This window comes from Carassius gibelio, chromosome A17, assembly GCF_023724105.1.
Source record: "Carassius gibelio isolate Cgi1373 ecotype wild population from Czech Republic chromosome A17, carGib1.2-hapl.c, whole genome shotgun sequence".
NCBI lineage: Eukaryota > Metazoa > Chordata > Actinopteri > Cypriniformes > Cyprinidae > Carassius > Carassius gibelio.
Window position 1 is genome coordinate 23,364,636 of NC_068387.1, and position 15,651 is coordinate 23,380,286.

Genomic DNA, 15,651 nt, shown 5'->3' on the forward strand with positions numbered 1-15,651 from the left:
GGTTGTCTTGAGATATTCTGCTGATTTTTTTTTTTTTTTACGCTCGTTGAACGTCACATGGTTCAGACCTCTTACTCATGCTCTTGTGTTGTTGTGTGGTTTTAAAATGGATTTAAAAGTTAAAATAGATTAATATGTCTGTTCCTACACCCCATTTCGCCCCAACTGCAGCTATTTTCGGTGCGCTAACGGTCTTTTGCGTCACCGCAGAGGTGCATTCTGATTAAAATACGTTTCCCTCTAAAAGACATCTGCTGCCTGAGAACCATAACTCAGGCTGACACTAAAGAGGAGCTGTGTGTTTTGTCTGGACGGCGGTGGTGTTATTTTAGTCTGCAGAGGAAAGAGACAGGAGTTGGGGTCGGTGGCTGAGAGGCTTGTTTGCACGGGTGCTACTCTTTGAGACGGCTGAATGTTGAAACATTGGGACTTGTCAAGGCCGTGAGGATGGTTTACATTCCTGGTAAGTGTCCGTCGATACTGGAATGTGCACATGGAGAGGAGCACATATGGACTGGTAGAAAACAAGCCTGCTTACAATAATACCCACCAAAGAGCTAGTCACGTCAGTGTGTGTTTAAAGCGCCTGTTTAACTGTCTGACAGACCGCCAGAGAGTCTCGTTCTGGATGGAAAAATGAGGATAGGCTTTGTGTTAATATGTATAAGCATAACTATTGATTAAAAGTACTACTTGGTTATGTTTAAATATTGTGAAATGATTTTCAGCATTTTGTATTTATAATAGTTTTAGTATTCGTTGTATTTGAGCCACTGACACTGACAGAATATGCCCTATGGCATTTTTGGAAAAAAGCATTATTTAATAATTTCACATTTACATGCTTATATTTCGCTTTGACATTATATTTATTTAGCTACATTTAGTTGAGCCATTGTTTACACAGTTCACTCCAAACACCTGTAGTTTAATTTGTTGGAATTTAGTCATTCTAAATATTTTATATGATTATAAATATGACTTTTATTTATTTATTTATTTTAGTTGGGTTGATTTTTACTAATTTAATTCTTTTTTTTTTTAATGATTAATTTTTTTTTTTTTTTTTTTTTTTTTTTTTGCTTTGGCATGTTATTAATTGTACCAATATAACATTACTATTTGTACTATTTGTGGGAAAATTTGATAAGTGTACAATTCCTTACCTGGGTTTTAAAAAATATATTTAAAATATTAAAATATTCAATTTTTTAATGATTATTACATTTTTTGTACATTTGCTTATTAATTTTACAGGTAGATGCAAATAAATAAACAATAGTAATTTAAAGTTAAAAAATAACTTTTATGGCATCTCTGAACACAAGCAGTTGTCTGCCTTTTTTTTTTTTTTTTTAAATATGAATAGTTACCGAAGTGGTTTAAACTACTTGTCTTTCCCCTCTGTGGACGTTCCACAGCACTCTATTGAATTTTGTGCAGATTTTAAGACTGCGATTTTATTTTTGAACTATACCACAAATGAGTCTGCCCCTCCAGGGATCACAGACACAAACGGAGAGTAATATCGGTATATATTATAATAAGTCTGTGCTGAAGTTCTTACAGTAAATATAGTAATAACTGAGAATGTAGGTTTATACCCTGCAGAGATTTCACCTCTCATAGAACTGACTTACATACACGTGATTTTTCCATGTGGCAGTGCAACTGGTCTTAACAGGGTTCCTGAGCCAACTTTAACGCAAATATTTAAACACTTTCAAAAAAAGTTATTATCATATTTGTCCACCAGTTTAAACTATTCTGTCAATATAATATCCCCCACTTCTTTCAAAAAAGCAAAAAAACTATTATATTCCATAAGCTTGTGAGACTGTAATATCCAACCAGTTATTTGAAAATGTTAAAATAATAAACTATAATACATAATGGACATTTATGAGAAACATCTGTCCCACTCTAAAGAAACAGTGCATTGAGTTTGACCTAATAGGACCATTTAACATCATTTTGTTAAGTTTAGTTAATGCAAAAGCAACCAAGTGTAAAAGCAAGTGTCTTTTAGCTGGTCTAATCACCTGGGTAAATTCTGATTTAATGCATTCAAGTGATGCCGTTTCTCTCTGTCTTCCCCAGTGCAAGCGTCTGGAGCAAGAGCTGAGTTGTGTGAAAGATCCATGCAATAATTCGGCAAACAGCACCCACCACCTGGCCACCCAAGACAATCGGGAACAAGCGAGCAAGGTAAAACACACACACACACACAAACACGTGGGAAGAAGCCTCTGGAAATTAATGTCATGAGCCCTTGAGTTAGCCTGTGGTAGCTTTCAGCGAATACACGAAACACGCCAGTGTGTTTGCCAACAACACGATTCTCGAATCCGACCTTCACCGTATACGTGCAGTCCTGCATATGATGCCCCAGCCCCTTTATCAGATCGTCATTACCCTGTATCCACTATATCAGTCATTAACTTCTATTTGCTCTCTCCTGCTCTTGTTTTCCAGCGATTTGCAGTGATAGACTGGCGGCCCTGGGTCTGTTTGACAGGGTTTTAGGATGACACAGGCTGGTCAGTGTGCTGCGATGCCTCGCCGCGGGTCTGTCAGGGAGCGCAGGGCAAACATGAGCCTATTTGATTTGCTGTATTTATCTGATGCAGCCAGAGCCCTTGAGTTTAATGCAGTGCTGTAAAAGGGCTGTCATTAGATAGAGCTGAGTAAACATGCACTGAGAGAGACTGGGGCGAGCAGGGGTGCTGAGACAGGGCCATGCCTCGGACCTTAACACAATTACTAACCTGCATCTTAAGTGAATATACTAATGCACGAAGTTCATTGATGTCATCATCCACTTAACCACTTAAGATGTCAGAATGGAGGTTGAGCTTCTCTTATAGTTAGCATGACAGTTTTTATTGGATTTAATTTGATTACTTGGTATCAGCTTGTGTATTTTTCCTTTGGATATACAGTTTTATTCATTGCATATTTACATATGAGTGCAATGGCAGTGAAATTATTATTCTTTAATTGTATATTATTAATAGTGATAATAAAAAGTTAATTTAATAAATAATCAATAATAAATATTATTTATTTTACATGATAATAAGAACAATGAGAAAGTTTATAATATATCTAGATAATTTATAAATGATAATAAATAATGTATTTTATTATTATTTACTTAAATGATTATTTTTATTATTATTTAATAAATCAAAATAAATTATTTATTTATTTATTTATTCATGTTATGTTATTTATGTAATTCTAAATAATGTAATAAATTATCAATAATACAAATTTGTAATAATATAAATTATTTAATTTTTATTTTGCTTAATTTGTTTATTATTACTTATTTTAGTTTATTATTATTATTATTATTATTATTATTGAAATTTTAATTTATTAAATAAATGTTAATTCTCCTTGTTGTCATCATATCTATTTATTAAGCCCTAATTAAAAAATAAATAAAAAGTGGTATAAGGAAAATGTATTTATTTATTTATAAATGTATTTATTTATGCATATTTCTAGGCCTGTCATCACTTGTTTTGATGGTGTAGCCATATGATGAACATTTGCTGTCGGATTCACAGTTTATGAAACCAACCAATGGTGAGGGACAAAACTGATCATAACAATATTCCAGTTTTGTGATATCACAGATGTTATGAATAACAAATAGATGCTGGTTTGTTTGTATTTAGTTGTGATTATTTGGACTGTGGTCTGAACATGCTGGGATGCAACTGTGCCACATGGCAACCATTATATAGATATGTAGATATAAAATAATTATTTATAATCTGAAGATTTAAAAAAAATTCTATTTCACATTTAAGACGGTTCGACTGATGGCTTATTAAGAACTATATTAAATTTTGTTATTATAGTAGCACTTGGTTTTTCTATAAATCCCCTTAATTATAGATTGACTCCTGGGATTACAGAGTGGGGTTTTTAATTTAAAACGAAATGGGAACAGCTGTCGTAAAATTAGTCAACTAGTGCCAGGAACATATCCACAAAACCATTTGAAAATGAGCAGGACTTCCACTTATCGATTGACATTATACTTTAAAGAAAGCCGGAGAAAATCTGCAGAGTGAAAAAAAAGAGTTGAGTTTAAGATGATGAGCAAAGACTTCTCCTCCTCAGATCTTTTTATTTAGCTTTTAGCTCACACTAACTTTCAGGGATTTCATGTGGATGATTCATTTCAGGGTTTTTAATCGCCACATTCTTTAGGGATAGAGAACGTTAAACAGTGCTTTTTTTATATGGAAATAAAAAATAGTCCACTTGTTGTTGTTTTTTTGTTTTGTTTTGTTTTCAATTAAGATGGAAATTAGGGGTTTATTTACTGTTTGTTGTCATTTCATCATAATTATTCACTGGAACAGCAAAGCACCTGCAAAATGTTTTTGACAGTTGATAGCACCCAGGGCTATTCCTTGTCTTATCTCTTCAGTCTGTCTCATTTTCACCTCGACCCATGTAAAAGAGCCTGTTTAACAACCATCTCAGAGCCATCGCACTAAAATTATTTTACATCTTTACTGTAGGGCAAGTTTTGCTATCTTTGTGGCCACCAGTTGCCCAGTTGGGCTAAATGATGTCTAATTCAAATCTAAAATGTCTTGGATGTGTATAGAAGGGTGTGCTTGTGTTTTAAAGTGCAATAATTATCAGGCACGCATTTAATCTGTGTGCATCCTTACCCCTTGCCTGTTAATTTTAAGCTATTTAGCTAATTTGACTACAATTTCAGCAATATTTAGCACATTTTCCAATGTTTAAATCTTTTCTACGGGATTGTTTAGAATTTTCCCCTCAGATTGCAAAATAAATGCAAAATAATCTGCTAATTTCATTTGAGATCTTAAATTTAAAACATTATTTTTAAAGGAATTCCTGACTGTAATTTAAAGTGTGTGTGTGTGTGTATGTTAGCAAGAAAGCAGCTTTGTTGTGACCAATTGTAGGTAATTTCATGACAATATAAGAGAAAACTTTTTGGGAATGTCTTGTCAAAAAACAAGATTCATTAAGGGACAAAAATGGTCAAACAATTGTTAATTGTTACATTCTGTGATGATTCGAAACATGAATCTGTAATCTGTCATATGCTGGTTTGTCGGCAGGTTTTAGTTTGAAGCATGCAAGTCTCTCTTAATGCTGAGTGGGGGATGTGGACGGCTCGTTGTGGAGAGCTTTGCCCTCGCTCTGAAGCACCTGTGTTTGCACTGCAGCTTTTCCCTCTGCATTAACAGCAGTGAAGTGATCTCACACGCCTGCTCCTGCCCCCATCACTCTCTAGGCCTTCATCGCTCTGGCCAGACCTCACCTTTAACTCTGATTTCATCTGCTCTGACCCTCATGGATCATTAAATGTGGATAATATTATCTTGATGGGGTTTTGCTTGTTGCGTCATTGCTGTCGGTTTTCCCCCAAAATGCCACTTCTGTTTAAATTGAAATTACTGAAATTATTCTGTGGAACACAGAAGTAGAAGCCAAAGCTCTCAAATCTCATTTGCAATTGTGTGCATTCAAACCTGCCAGTGATACCATTTGATACCAGTGAATTAATACCAACATCTTTTTGAATTTTTTGAATTGAATGGACTAAATTGAAACATAGCAAACTATATAAGGACTACTTTTATGATAATTTTATTGATTTATTTGATAGTCCCTGTTCACTATATGGTTTTGTCCTGTAGAAAAGAACGAAATGGTGCCGTTTGCTTATTGCAAATCTTCCAAATTATAAGAAATCACTGAATCTAGTAACACGTATATTTAACTATTCAGAATGTGTATTTGTCAGTCTCAGCCAGGTGACTTTATTGCATTTTTTGCAAGGTTTCTAAGTTGAAAATTTTTCTCAGTCCTGTTGCCTGTAGTCTTTTAAAAAGCAAGTTTAAAAGCATGTCAAGTAATTCCTTTGATTTCCTCTTAAGAAATTGTTTATTTTAAAGAAATGGTTGGTTACATGTTTAAATAGTTGATATTTATGACAAAAAATTATTACATTTGCATTAAAGTTGTATTTTCCTAGAAAATACAACGCCTGGTCTTTTAAAGTAGACCAAACCTCAAGCGTGTCGATTTATATATTTATTTATTTTCTTGCATGTCTGATTATTATTTTATTTAATTTCTCATAATAAAATTGATAAATAATGGAGTAAACATAATAAAAGGAATTATTTTGCATATTTTTTGTGTTCCACAGAAGAAAGAAATTCATAGTTTTGGAATGACATGGGGGTGAATCAGTTATGATGCTCATGGATTTGAATCTGACCTGCATCATATCCTGGTTTCATTCCCTCTAAAATAAATGATAGTGGGTCCTTATAAAGATTGCATTGAAACACCTTTTTTAGAGCGTGCATTTCTTTGCATATGTTTCAGTTGTTTAGTAGAAGGTGTGAGTCCTCCTGGTGTTTTAAAGCCAGGGGCATCAGCTGTTACGAGAGAGATTTATGAGTGTGTTCTGTGGAGGAGGGCTCTCGTGTGTTTGAGCTCTTTGTTGTCAGACGAGGATGCGAGACTTTTGTCTCTGTCCTGTCAAACTGAATACGTTTGAGCAGACATCATCAGGTGACACAGGCTCGGAAATAGATAAGGGTGCGTGTGTTTCACAGGATTAGACCTTGTGATAAAATCTGTGAAAAGCATTTAAACTTTCGCAACATTTGGAATAAGTATTACTTTGCTTAATAGTTTAGGAGATACTTACAGACATTTTTTCAATGTTTGAAAAGTGCAGGTTAAAACCTGACGACAAAAAAAAAGTTAAAAAGAAGTACACTTTAGCATACTTTTAAAAAGAGTACTTATTACATAAAAATAATGTACTTTTAAAAGAAGACTTAAGTGCAAACTCAGTGTAATGTTTTAGGACACTTAATTGTATGTTAATTGCAATCAAATTTGTATGTATTATAATGTAAATTATATTAAATGGAATTAGCTTAATTTTTGACCCACTTAAGTAGGAATTAAGTAAATCTTTATATGTAATTTCATAATTCTATTTTCTTGAAAATATTGTTAAAGTGTACTGCTGAATGTGCTGACAAGTATTTATGGTAAACTAAAATATACTTTCATTTCTGTTGTCATTTCTGTTAGAACTTGTATAATATGTCATGCATTTAAGTATATTTGTAATTTCACATTTTTAAGGATGAAGCAACAATTTGCTTATTTTCAAGTACACTCAAGTGGATTAATATATTATCTAAAGTGCAGTTATTTTTTATTATTTGAGTACATTGCAAAAGTGAACATTCATACAATTAAGTCAGTTTCATTTTTACACTAAAAATAAAAAATAAAAGTACTTTTGTAGTAAAAGATTATTGGAGTATGTTTCAGGAAACACTGGAAATGTTTAAGTCAATGTGTTACTTGCCATTTCTTTGTAATTAGTGAAAACTATTTCAAAGCCTATTTCTTTCAGTGTGCCTCTAAGACTCCTAAATATGAAATTATCCATTTTATGGTTTACTTGTTTTGCATAGTGGTTTAGTTCACACTGTTGTTTGTCAGGGCAGGCCAATGTGCTGAATACTGAGTATTTGTTATGGAAATGTGGGTGGTCATATGTTATTAATGTGGTTATCGCTGTGATGTCATAACCATGATGATTTAACACGTGTTTGCAGCTTAGTTTTTATTAATGGTCTGAATGAGGTGCTTGATGTGCTCTATTTATTTTCAGCAAGAAAAATCATTTTTTTCATGATACGTACCATCTAACATTTTGCACAACCGCTTCTAAGTGGCAGCGTTCGGTGACCTCTGACTTGATTCGGGCCGTGCAGCATTAAATGAGCTCCAGACAGAGCGGACTGTGACACCGCTGATAACCTCCATCACATCCTCCTCTCCCCACTGGGTCAGAAAGGCCACGACCAGCCCACCTCTGCCCCACCAAACGCTCGCTCGTAAAGGTCAAGGCTGCGACCCTCCTTTGCAGGGCTTAATCTCTACAGGTTAGCATGTTACTATGGGAACCTAATTTGGATAATATTGTAATGAATGCTGATAAAATACATAAGATTAAAAGAATTGTGCTTTGAAGTCGAGCTCCCCTCGCTGTTGGAGAAAAGTACATATTGACTTTAGAGGTTTGAGGCTTTTTGATGTTCTCTTTGACTTGCAAGACCTGCACTCCAGTAATTAGAATGATTGGGCCTGCACCAGCGGAAGCTGCATGTGCTTGTGGGTAAAAGTGTTTCAGGGATTTCACGAGTTCACCCTTACATCTAATCTGAAGGCAAATAGTAGGCATATTTTGGCGTGCTGTCCTGGGGGAGGGGTCCGGGCCCGGAGCATAGCCCGAACCCAAATAACTCCCCCTATCCCTAATTTGGGATAAATAGATTAGAAGTGAGGAGTTGGGGTGGAGGAGGGTTGCCGAAAAACTGTCGTGGGACAGGAGGTAGGAAGACTGGATATATATACGCTTGCGTGCTATTTAAGATTATTAGCTAAACGAGATGAACCTGTGCCAAATTGGATGATTATCTGATCGTGCTTCTCCCGAACTTTGTTAATAAAACCACATTTAAATGCACCGGGCGTTTGAGTCATAGGCCTGTTTCCGTTACAGTCATTCACTGTGGTACGAAAGCACAAAGACTTATCTATAGCATGCAAAGATTGCGTTTGCATTTGTGTCTTTAGCCTGCAGTTGAAGGTTTTTAATCACAGGCTGCATCGGAGGTGTATAATGGTTCTGTCAAAGTTATGAACTATTATTCTTCCAGAAACCGTAATAGAACATTGATTTAAAGTTGAACATTGATCTGATTTTGAATAACACTGTCAAAACGTTAGCACAAAAACTCTATTTATGCAGTGTTAATGGAATGTTTTTTTCTTAAACATTTTAATTATTAGTGCGTCTAATATTTTTTAACTGTTGCTACCTACTATTTTCAGATGGTTCAGAATACATTCAGAGGCAATATTCCTACAGTATAATGTTTGCAGAATTATAAAATGGAAGGTTCCCTTAATGTTTTCTCTAACTACACATTAAGTGAAAAAAAAAATGTTTTAAAACATAAAAAAAAACCTGGTCATTTAAAATGTTCAGCAAATATTCAGAAATAACGTTTTCATGACTTATTGAGAGCGTTAGAAAACGTACTCTGAACACATTTAAAAACATGCTTTATTCATGTAATGTTTTTCTGAAGCATTTTAATTTTTCGTTATTTTAGTTTGTCTAACATTTTTTAAACATTTAAAAAACTGGATGTTTAAAATTTTTAGAGAACATTTAAAATAATGTTTTTGTAACTTAATAGGAACGTTATCAAAACATTCTTAGAACACATTTAGTTAAAAACTACTTCTGCTTTATTCTTGGAAAAAAAATTCTGGAACATTTTAAGTGATTGTTATTTAATTTATCTAACGTTTTTTAAATGTTGCTGCTTGTAGTTTCAGAAGTGGCATTCACATAATGTCTGCACAGATATGCAGTCGAACATTCCCTTTATGTTTTTTTCTTACATTCACCTAACCAAGAAAAATACACTTCAAAAACATGAGATTTTAAATGCTCACAGAACATTCAGAAATAATGTTTTCATAACTTAATGGGATCATTAGCAAAACGTTATTAAAATACTTGTATTTGTTAGCTGGGCATGTTGCATGTCTGCAAGTAACATTTTTGTGAAGCATTGCTGATTTTGGCTATTGTGCTCCACTTGATTTTAGTGAAAAAGAAACTCCCATTCAGGGTATCTTAATAAGATACTGCTCAATATCAAACAGGTGTCATACTGAATGTGTTTTGCAGACAATGCATCCTTTAGGATGAAAGCTTTCAAGGTTTATCACAGTTTATGATACACCCTGAAGATAAGGCACGGACACCATTCACATATTTCTGACGAAAACTGTTGAAATTCCAAGCCTGTCAATGACACACCTCAATTCTACAAACCCTACGGTATAGAAAAGGTTACCAAAGAGTAATTTATCTCCTGCTCTTATGATAAATCCAAGTCTTGCATTCATTCGAAGGAATGGTGCAACAAAGCAATACTCATTGTCATTATTTACCATCATGTCATTCCAAACCTGTATGGCTTTCTTTATTATGAGGAACGCAAAAGGACACACTTTGATGTGAATCTGAGCTGCTGTTTTTGACTTGACAAACTTATACTGTGATTTTTACTGTAAATTTCCACTAATGGGATAAAAAGCACTAAAAAAAAGTACATTTAAAAACCAATTGACACCAAAGATGATTATTATATTGATAACTATGACTATAAAGTTCTAATAATCATTCTAATTCTAAAACACTGCACAATGCAATGTGTCTTTCGAAATATGGGGTAAAACACCTGGGGAAAAAATCATAACGGAAAATTCTTTCATATTAAAAGTACTTTGGGACATATTTTTTAAAGACTTTTCATAGTCTAGTTCACATGTCTCATGCTTTCTAATTAATAGGATTTTCTTTATATGAAGAACAGACAGTATTTGCCTAAAATCTTTCTTTTCCACTCTCAAATTTCATTTGCAATTCTACTCAAAGATATCATATGACTTCTGAAGATTTTGAATATAGCACTCGCAAACTTTAAGTGCTTATTTGTCTTGTTTGAAGCTTGAAAATGTCTCCTTTAGTGTTCCTCTGGACACACATGTGTGGAATAACATGGAAGTCAGTAAATGACAGAATTTTCATTTTTGGGGAAACTATGTCTTTAACAAAAAACGGACATGTCTCTTTTAACCCCCCTACCCCCCCCCCCCCCTTCTCTATTTGTCTTCTCAGCTTTCCCTGTCTTTGTCCTCTCTCTGTCTCTCACGGGGGGGAAATTGCAGGCCTTTTTACAGTAGCACATGTTGTCATGTTTGTTTAGACAGTCTGCATTGTGTCTGTCTCCTCGCCCAGCTGTTGATAGGATGAGTCCATCAATACATCTGTTTCAACGGCTGGTCATTAGCAGGGGCTTTATTGTGCCGCAGGTTTAGGCACTGAGAGGTAGGGGACAGTGTTTACCCGGCCTTCCCCTCACCCACCGACCCAGGGATCCCACTGTCTCACGACACACCACTGCTGAGCAGGTGACAGTAGAGTAAACTGGATCCACCTTAGACTGAGTTTCTCCTTGTGTGCACACGAACCAATGAATGAAGTTCAGCTGGAGTTCAGATGGTTATCTGTCTGACATTGGCGATAAAGAAAAGTTAAGTTCTGCCTGATCTGAAGTACAGAAAACAATGAAATGAGCCAATAAATATGAAATGATGTTATTTAATGTTTGATTGCTCTTCGTGACAGTAAGCGAAACAGGCGCTTCAGAGGCATTATGTGTGAAATTGAGCTTTTCACAATCACATACTGATGAAAGCACAGTGCATGCAAAATTGTAAATTTATTTGGTTCGATTTTTTGCTGTTAGAATTGATTTGCATCATATTATTTAGTGTTTGTATTTTATTTCAGTTTTTTTATTTTTACACCCACATTGGTGAAAAATCATGTCTGTTTGTCTATTTATTTTGACTAGTTCCCCATTGTGTCAGCTCCACATTCTACTATTTAGGTCCTATTTACACCTGCTCGCTTCATGCATTTTCTCTGATTGGATAGCTATCTGATCTGGAAAAGACCAGGTTTAAGTGCTCTCCAAAATGCTTTCAAGATGGATTTAAATCCGTTGTCTGAGAAAATGTCTGAGAGCACTTGTTATAGGCTATATGACATGTTATAGCCAGATTTGATGAGTAGTTGAGTATCTCTTAATAATAGCATGTATTAATTTGAGCACTTTTTTTCTTCTTTCCTTTATTTCTTTAGTTAGGAAACAATAAAATAGATTATTATTTATTATGTATTGATTTCATCAGTTTTTATTTATGTATTATTTCTTTGCATTTGTTCTTTTTCTTTTGCTATTGGTAAACTCATATTGACCGTGCGCTAATTCTCCTCATGGAATTATTTGTAAGTTTAGTTAAGAGACAATAAAGTAAATTACCTATATTATGTATTCATTTTAACTGTTCTCTTCATGTACTACAACTCTTTGTGTTTCCTAAAGTTTAGTTCTGTCCATACATGAACAGTGTATTGTAACAGAGCTTGATATGAGCTGACATGCATTTCTCCAATCTCTACAGCTTGAGGAGGAGCTTCAGGAAGCTGAGAGAGAACGAGAGAAAGCCCTGCTGCACAGTCACACTCTGAAAGAGGAGCTGCAAACCTCACGCAGGTGAACCACCTCACCTTACACTTCACAGTAACACCTTAAACCACTCACTCAATACATTTTACAGTTTGTTTGAGTTGTGACAGAGAATGAACCTGCTGTGACATGCCTTAATGAACTTGCAAATAAACAAAGGAGCAGGGCAAGTTGTTCTGGAGAATTGTAATAATTCAGGTGATGGATAATGTGTTGGTGTTATATGCAGGAATTAGGAGAAAGGTTCTTTGGGAAACCCAAAATGGTCCTTTTATAAACCTTTTTTCTAAACCTTGAGTGTATGTATGTTATTAAACAGTATAAACTTTTTTTTCTTGTTTAGCTCCTTTGTGGGCATGTGTTTGACAGCCAGAAGCAGTAGAATAGTTGTTAATGAGGTGGTTATCACAAAACTTTTATAATTAAAAAAGACACTCATTACATGTGACTCATTTCATTACTGTTTCTGATTGAAGCAGAAAGCAGAAAGCTCAAAGAGTCATCATCGCCCAGCTTTATAACAGATTATGAACACTGAAACTGGCTTCTATATGTTTTGTTTGCTTTGCCCAGAGAAAACTAAATCATTGACTTAAGTGCATTGAGTCATCAGATTACTGCAAACTCATGATCTCAAAAGGACTGGAGCGTATGTGAAGTTGTGTTCTGGAGCCACGTCTCCTGCAGACGCTGTCTGTCCATGCAGGGATTCTCAGCACAAAAAAGCCTCCAGAGGCACCAACTGCAAACGTTTCAGCACCTAACATCTGATTGTTTTGGCCTGCGAGTTGAACTCTGCTTATTTAAGGTTTTATTCAAAATGATAGTCAGGGTCTTAAATAACCAAACCAAAGCGTTCCCAGTGGCCGTGATGGACTACCGCAGACCGTCCCTCCCCGGTTCCTGTCTTCCAGCTAGAGGCCTTGTTTGCTTTACTTGGGGTTTATCTGTCAGTGAGGGCTGCTTTGATAGATGATATGGAGTGAATATATTTGGCTCATAAACTGGTCGTGCTGGTTAAGTGAGCTTCATCCGGCTTCACAGAGACGTACATCCGTGTGTATCAAGGACTTTCCATTTGCATTCATCACATCTTATTAGATCTCTTCCGCATCTCGTTGTGCATGATTGCGTGTTTGTGTTTCATTAATCCAACCTTTCATTGTCACATGATCCTTAAAAAATAAAAAGAAATGCTGATTTGCTGCTCTAGAAACATTTCTGATTATTATAAAAATTGAAAACAATTGTGCTGCTTAATATTTCTGTGGAAACCTTGATTAGTTTTTTAATAAGGATTCTTTAATAAATAGAAAGAACAGCGATTGTTTCAAATATAAGAAATAATTATTTGAAATATAATTTATTGTAATTCGATTTAATTTATTTATATTTATAATTTATTTAACGTAATAAGGGTTTTTACTGCTACTTATAAATATAATGCATCCTTGCTGAATAAAATATAATTTTTTGTAAACAAATCTTGTTTATTAAGTATTGTTCACTGCTAGTTTATGGAATCTAACCCAGTAAATTAATAAATTAATAAAATGAACCATATTTTAACGTGCCACCAGACTTCTTTTAGGGTCCATTAAGACTTATTCAAGAAAATAACACACTTATCTGAAAAAATTCTTTATGTTCTAAACAACTTTTTAATCTTCAAAAAACCATGTAAACCTCTTTGGGTGTTAACCAACTCAATTAATCTGAGAAGAGAGTTCTCTCTCTTGTAGTCTTTTCTGTCTGCCCCAGCAGGAGGAGGAGGAGGAACACATTGTATTTCCTCAGACAATCTGCATTGTGTGTTCGTCAGGGTGTCCAGCGCTGGTCCCCAGCCCCTGCCAATGTGACTGCAGCGCTGAACCTTTAAAAGGAGAATCCTCCAGGCCCAACAAAGGCCAGAGTATGGCTGCGTGTGTTTGCTCTCAGGATTGCCCGACCACCTCCATTGTGTCTTTTAGGATAACAGACAGTCTGTGTCACATGAAAGGGCAGCGAACAGATGAGAGAGAGAATGAGGTGGTAGAAAAAAATGTCTGCGGCATGAACCTCTGATAGAACTGGCTCCGAATAGTGGAGTGTACACACGTTCCCTGCTGATAAAGAGAAACACTTAGGCAATTTTGTTCACTTGGGGTGGGTTGTTTTAATGGGTTATCATTGGCCGGCCGGTGAAGGAGAGGTTAGACTGTGAGTTTAAGGTGCTTTGTTTGAGCGTCAGCCAGGATGGAGGCAGCGCTGGATAGACGTGTATTAACACCACCGGTCCCAACTCCCCAGTGATCGCTCGTTATCACACATGCTAACAGCTCGACCTGTCAACACTTGCAGCTCGATAGTCATTAGCAGATACAACGTACATATACATGAGCTCTCTTTCCAATACTCTTGCACTCCACCACAAGCCAAAGAGCCCAGTTTTTAATCTGACCCACTGGTCTGAATGGTCCTTAACTGCGCTGTAAGCATAAGAAAACCTGCCCTGACATGTTCATCAAATAAATCATCAACAAATTTCATAATATCACTAATATTTGAAGTTTGAAAAAAATCTATAAACCTCAAACATCTATGGATTAGCATTAATATTAGCATGAAATTTTATTGTTAATATGATAACGCTAATATGTATTACATCATATAATAAAATTAGCATATAAATGATTTATATAGTTTATTATAATATTTTATCATATATATGATTTTCTATTTTTTTTAATATTTATTGCATATTATAATGTATATATCTATATATAAACTAAAATAAAACACACACACAAACACACGTTTGTTTTTGTGAAAAGTGGGGAAATCCCATAGGCGTAATGGTTTTTATACTGTACAAACTGTATATTCTATGTCCCTTTTTATATATATATTTGTTTTTTTGTTTTTTGGCAACGCTGAGATTTCATCAGATTTTTTCTAGATTTATTTTAAATATAAATCTTTTATAACATTATAAATGTCTTTACTGTAATATTTGATCAGTTTAATGTGATATGTACATGCATATATAAACCGATTTGAACCAGACTATTTTGCACAGTCCCTCTCTCATTTTGGTGTTTGATATTTGTGTTTATTATTAACTTTGTATATGAGGTAACACAGTAGCAAGTTGTCTGATCTCTGTAAAGATTTCTAATCATTCATCTCTCGGCGAACTGATCATCAGTGGCATTTATTGCCATTTTCTTGTGTTTTCCCCCTTTCGTTCAAACCCCCGCCGATTGAGCTGAGATTACTTATTCTCAGAAATCCTTGGATGTTGATAACACCAGTCGTTATGCCACATTGCTAGATGGAAACTTTGAATTTGTGTGATATTTATATCGCCTGTGGCATTAACAGACTTTATCCCCAAAACAGAGCAAACTGCAGCCGCTGCATTAGTCGTCTTCGCCGTTCT

At 35.0% G+C, this 15,651-nt stretch overlaps 1 protein-coding gene across 6 annotated transcripts in view; it reads left to right on the plus strand.

Moving 5' to 3' along the window:
* The window catches only part of LOC127933568 (mirror-image polydactyly gene 1 protein), a 72,025-nt gene that overhangs the window by 39,390 nt on the left and 16,984 nt on the right, over positions 1-15,651 (plus strand). For all 6 annotated transcript variants that reach the window (XM_052530622.1, XM_052530624.1, XM_052530628.1 and 3 more), the window contains 2 exons: positions 2,101-2,208; positions 12,166-12,257. In XM_052530622.1, coding sequence (XP_052386582.1) covers positions 2,101-2,208; positions 12,166-12,257 — 200 coding nt within the window. The remainder of the gene's footprint in view (positions 1-2,100; positions 2,209-12,165; positions 12,258-15,651) is intronic.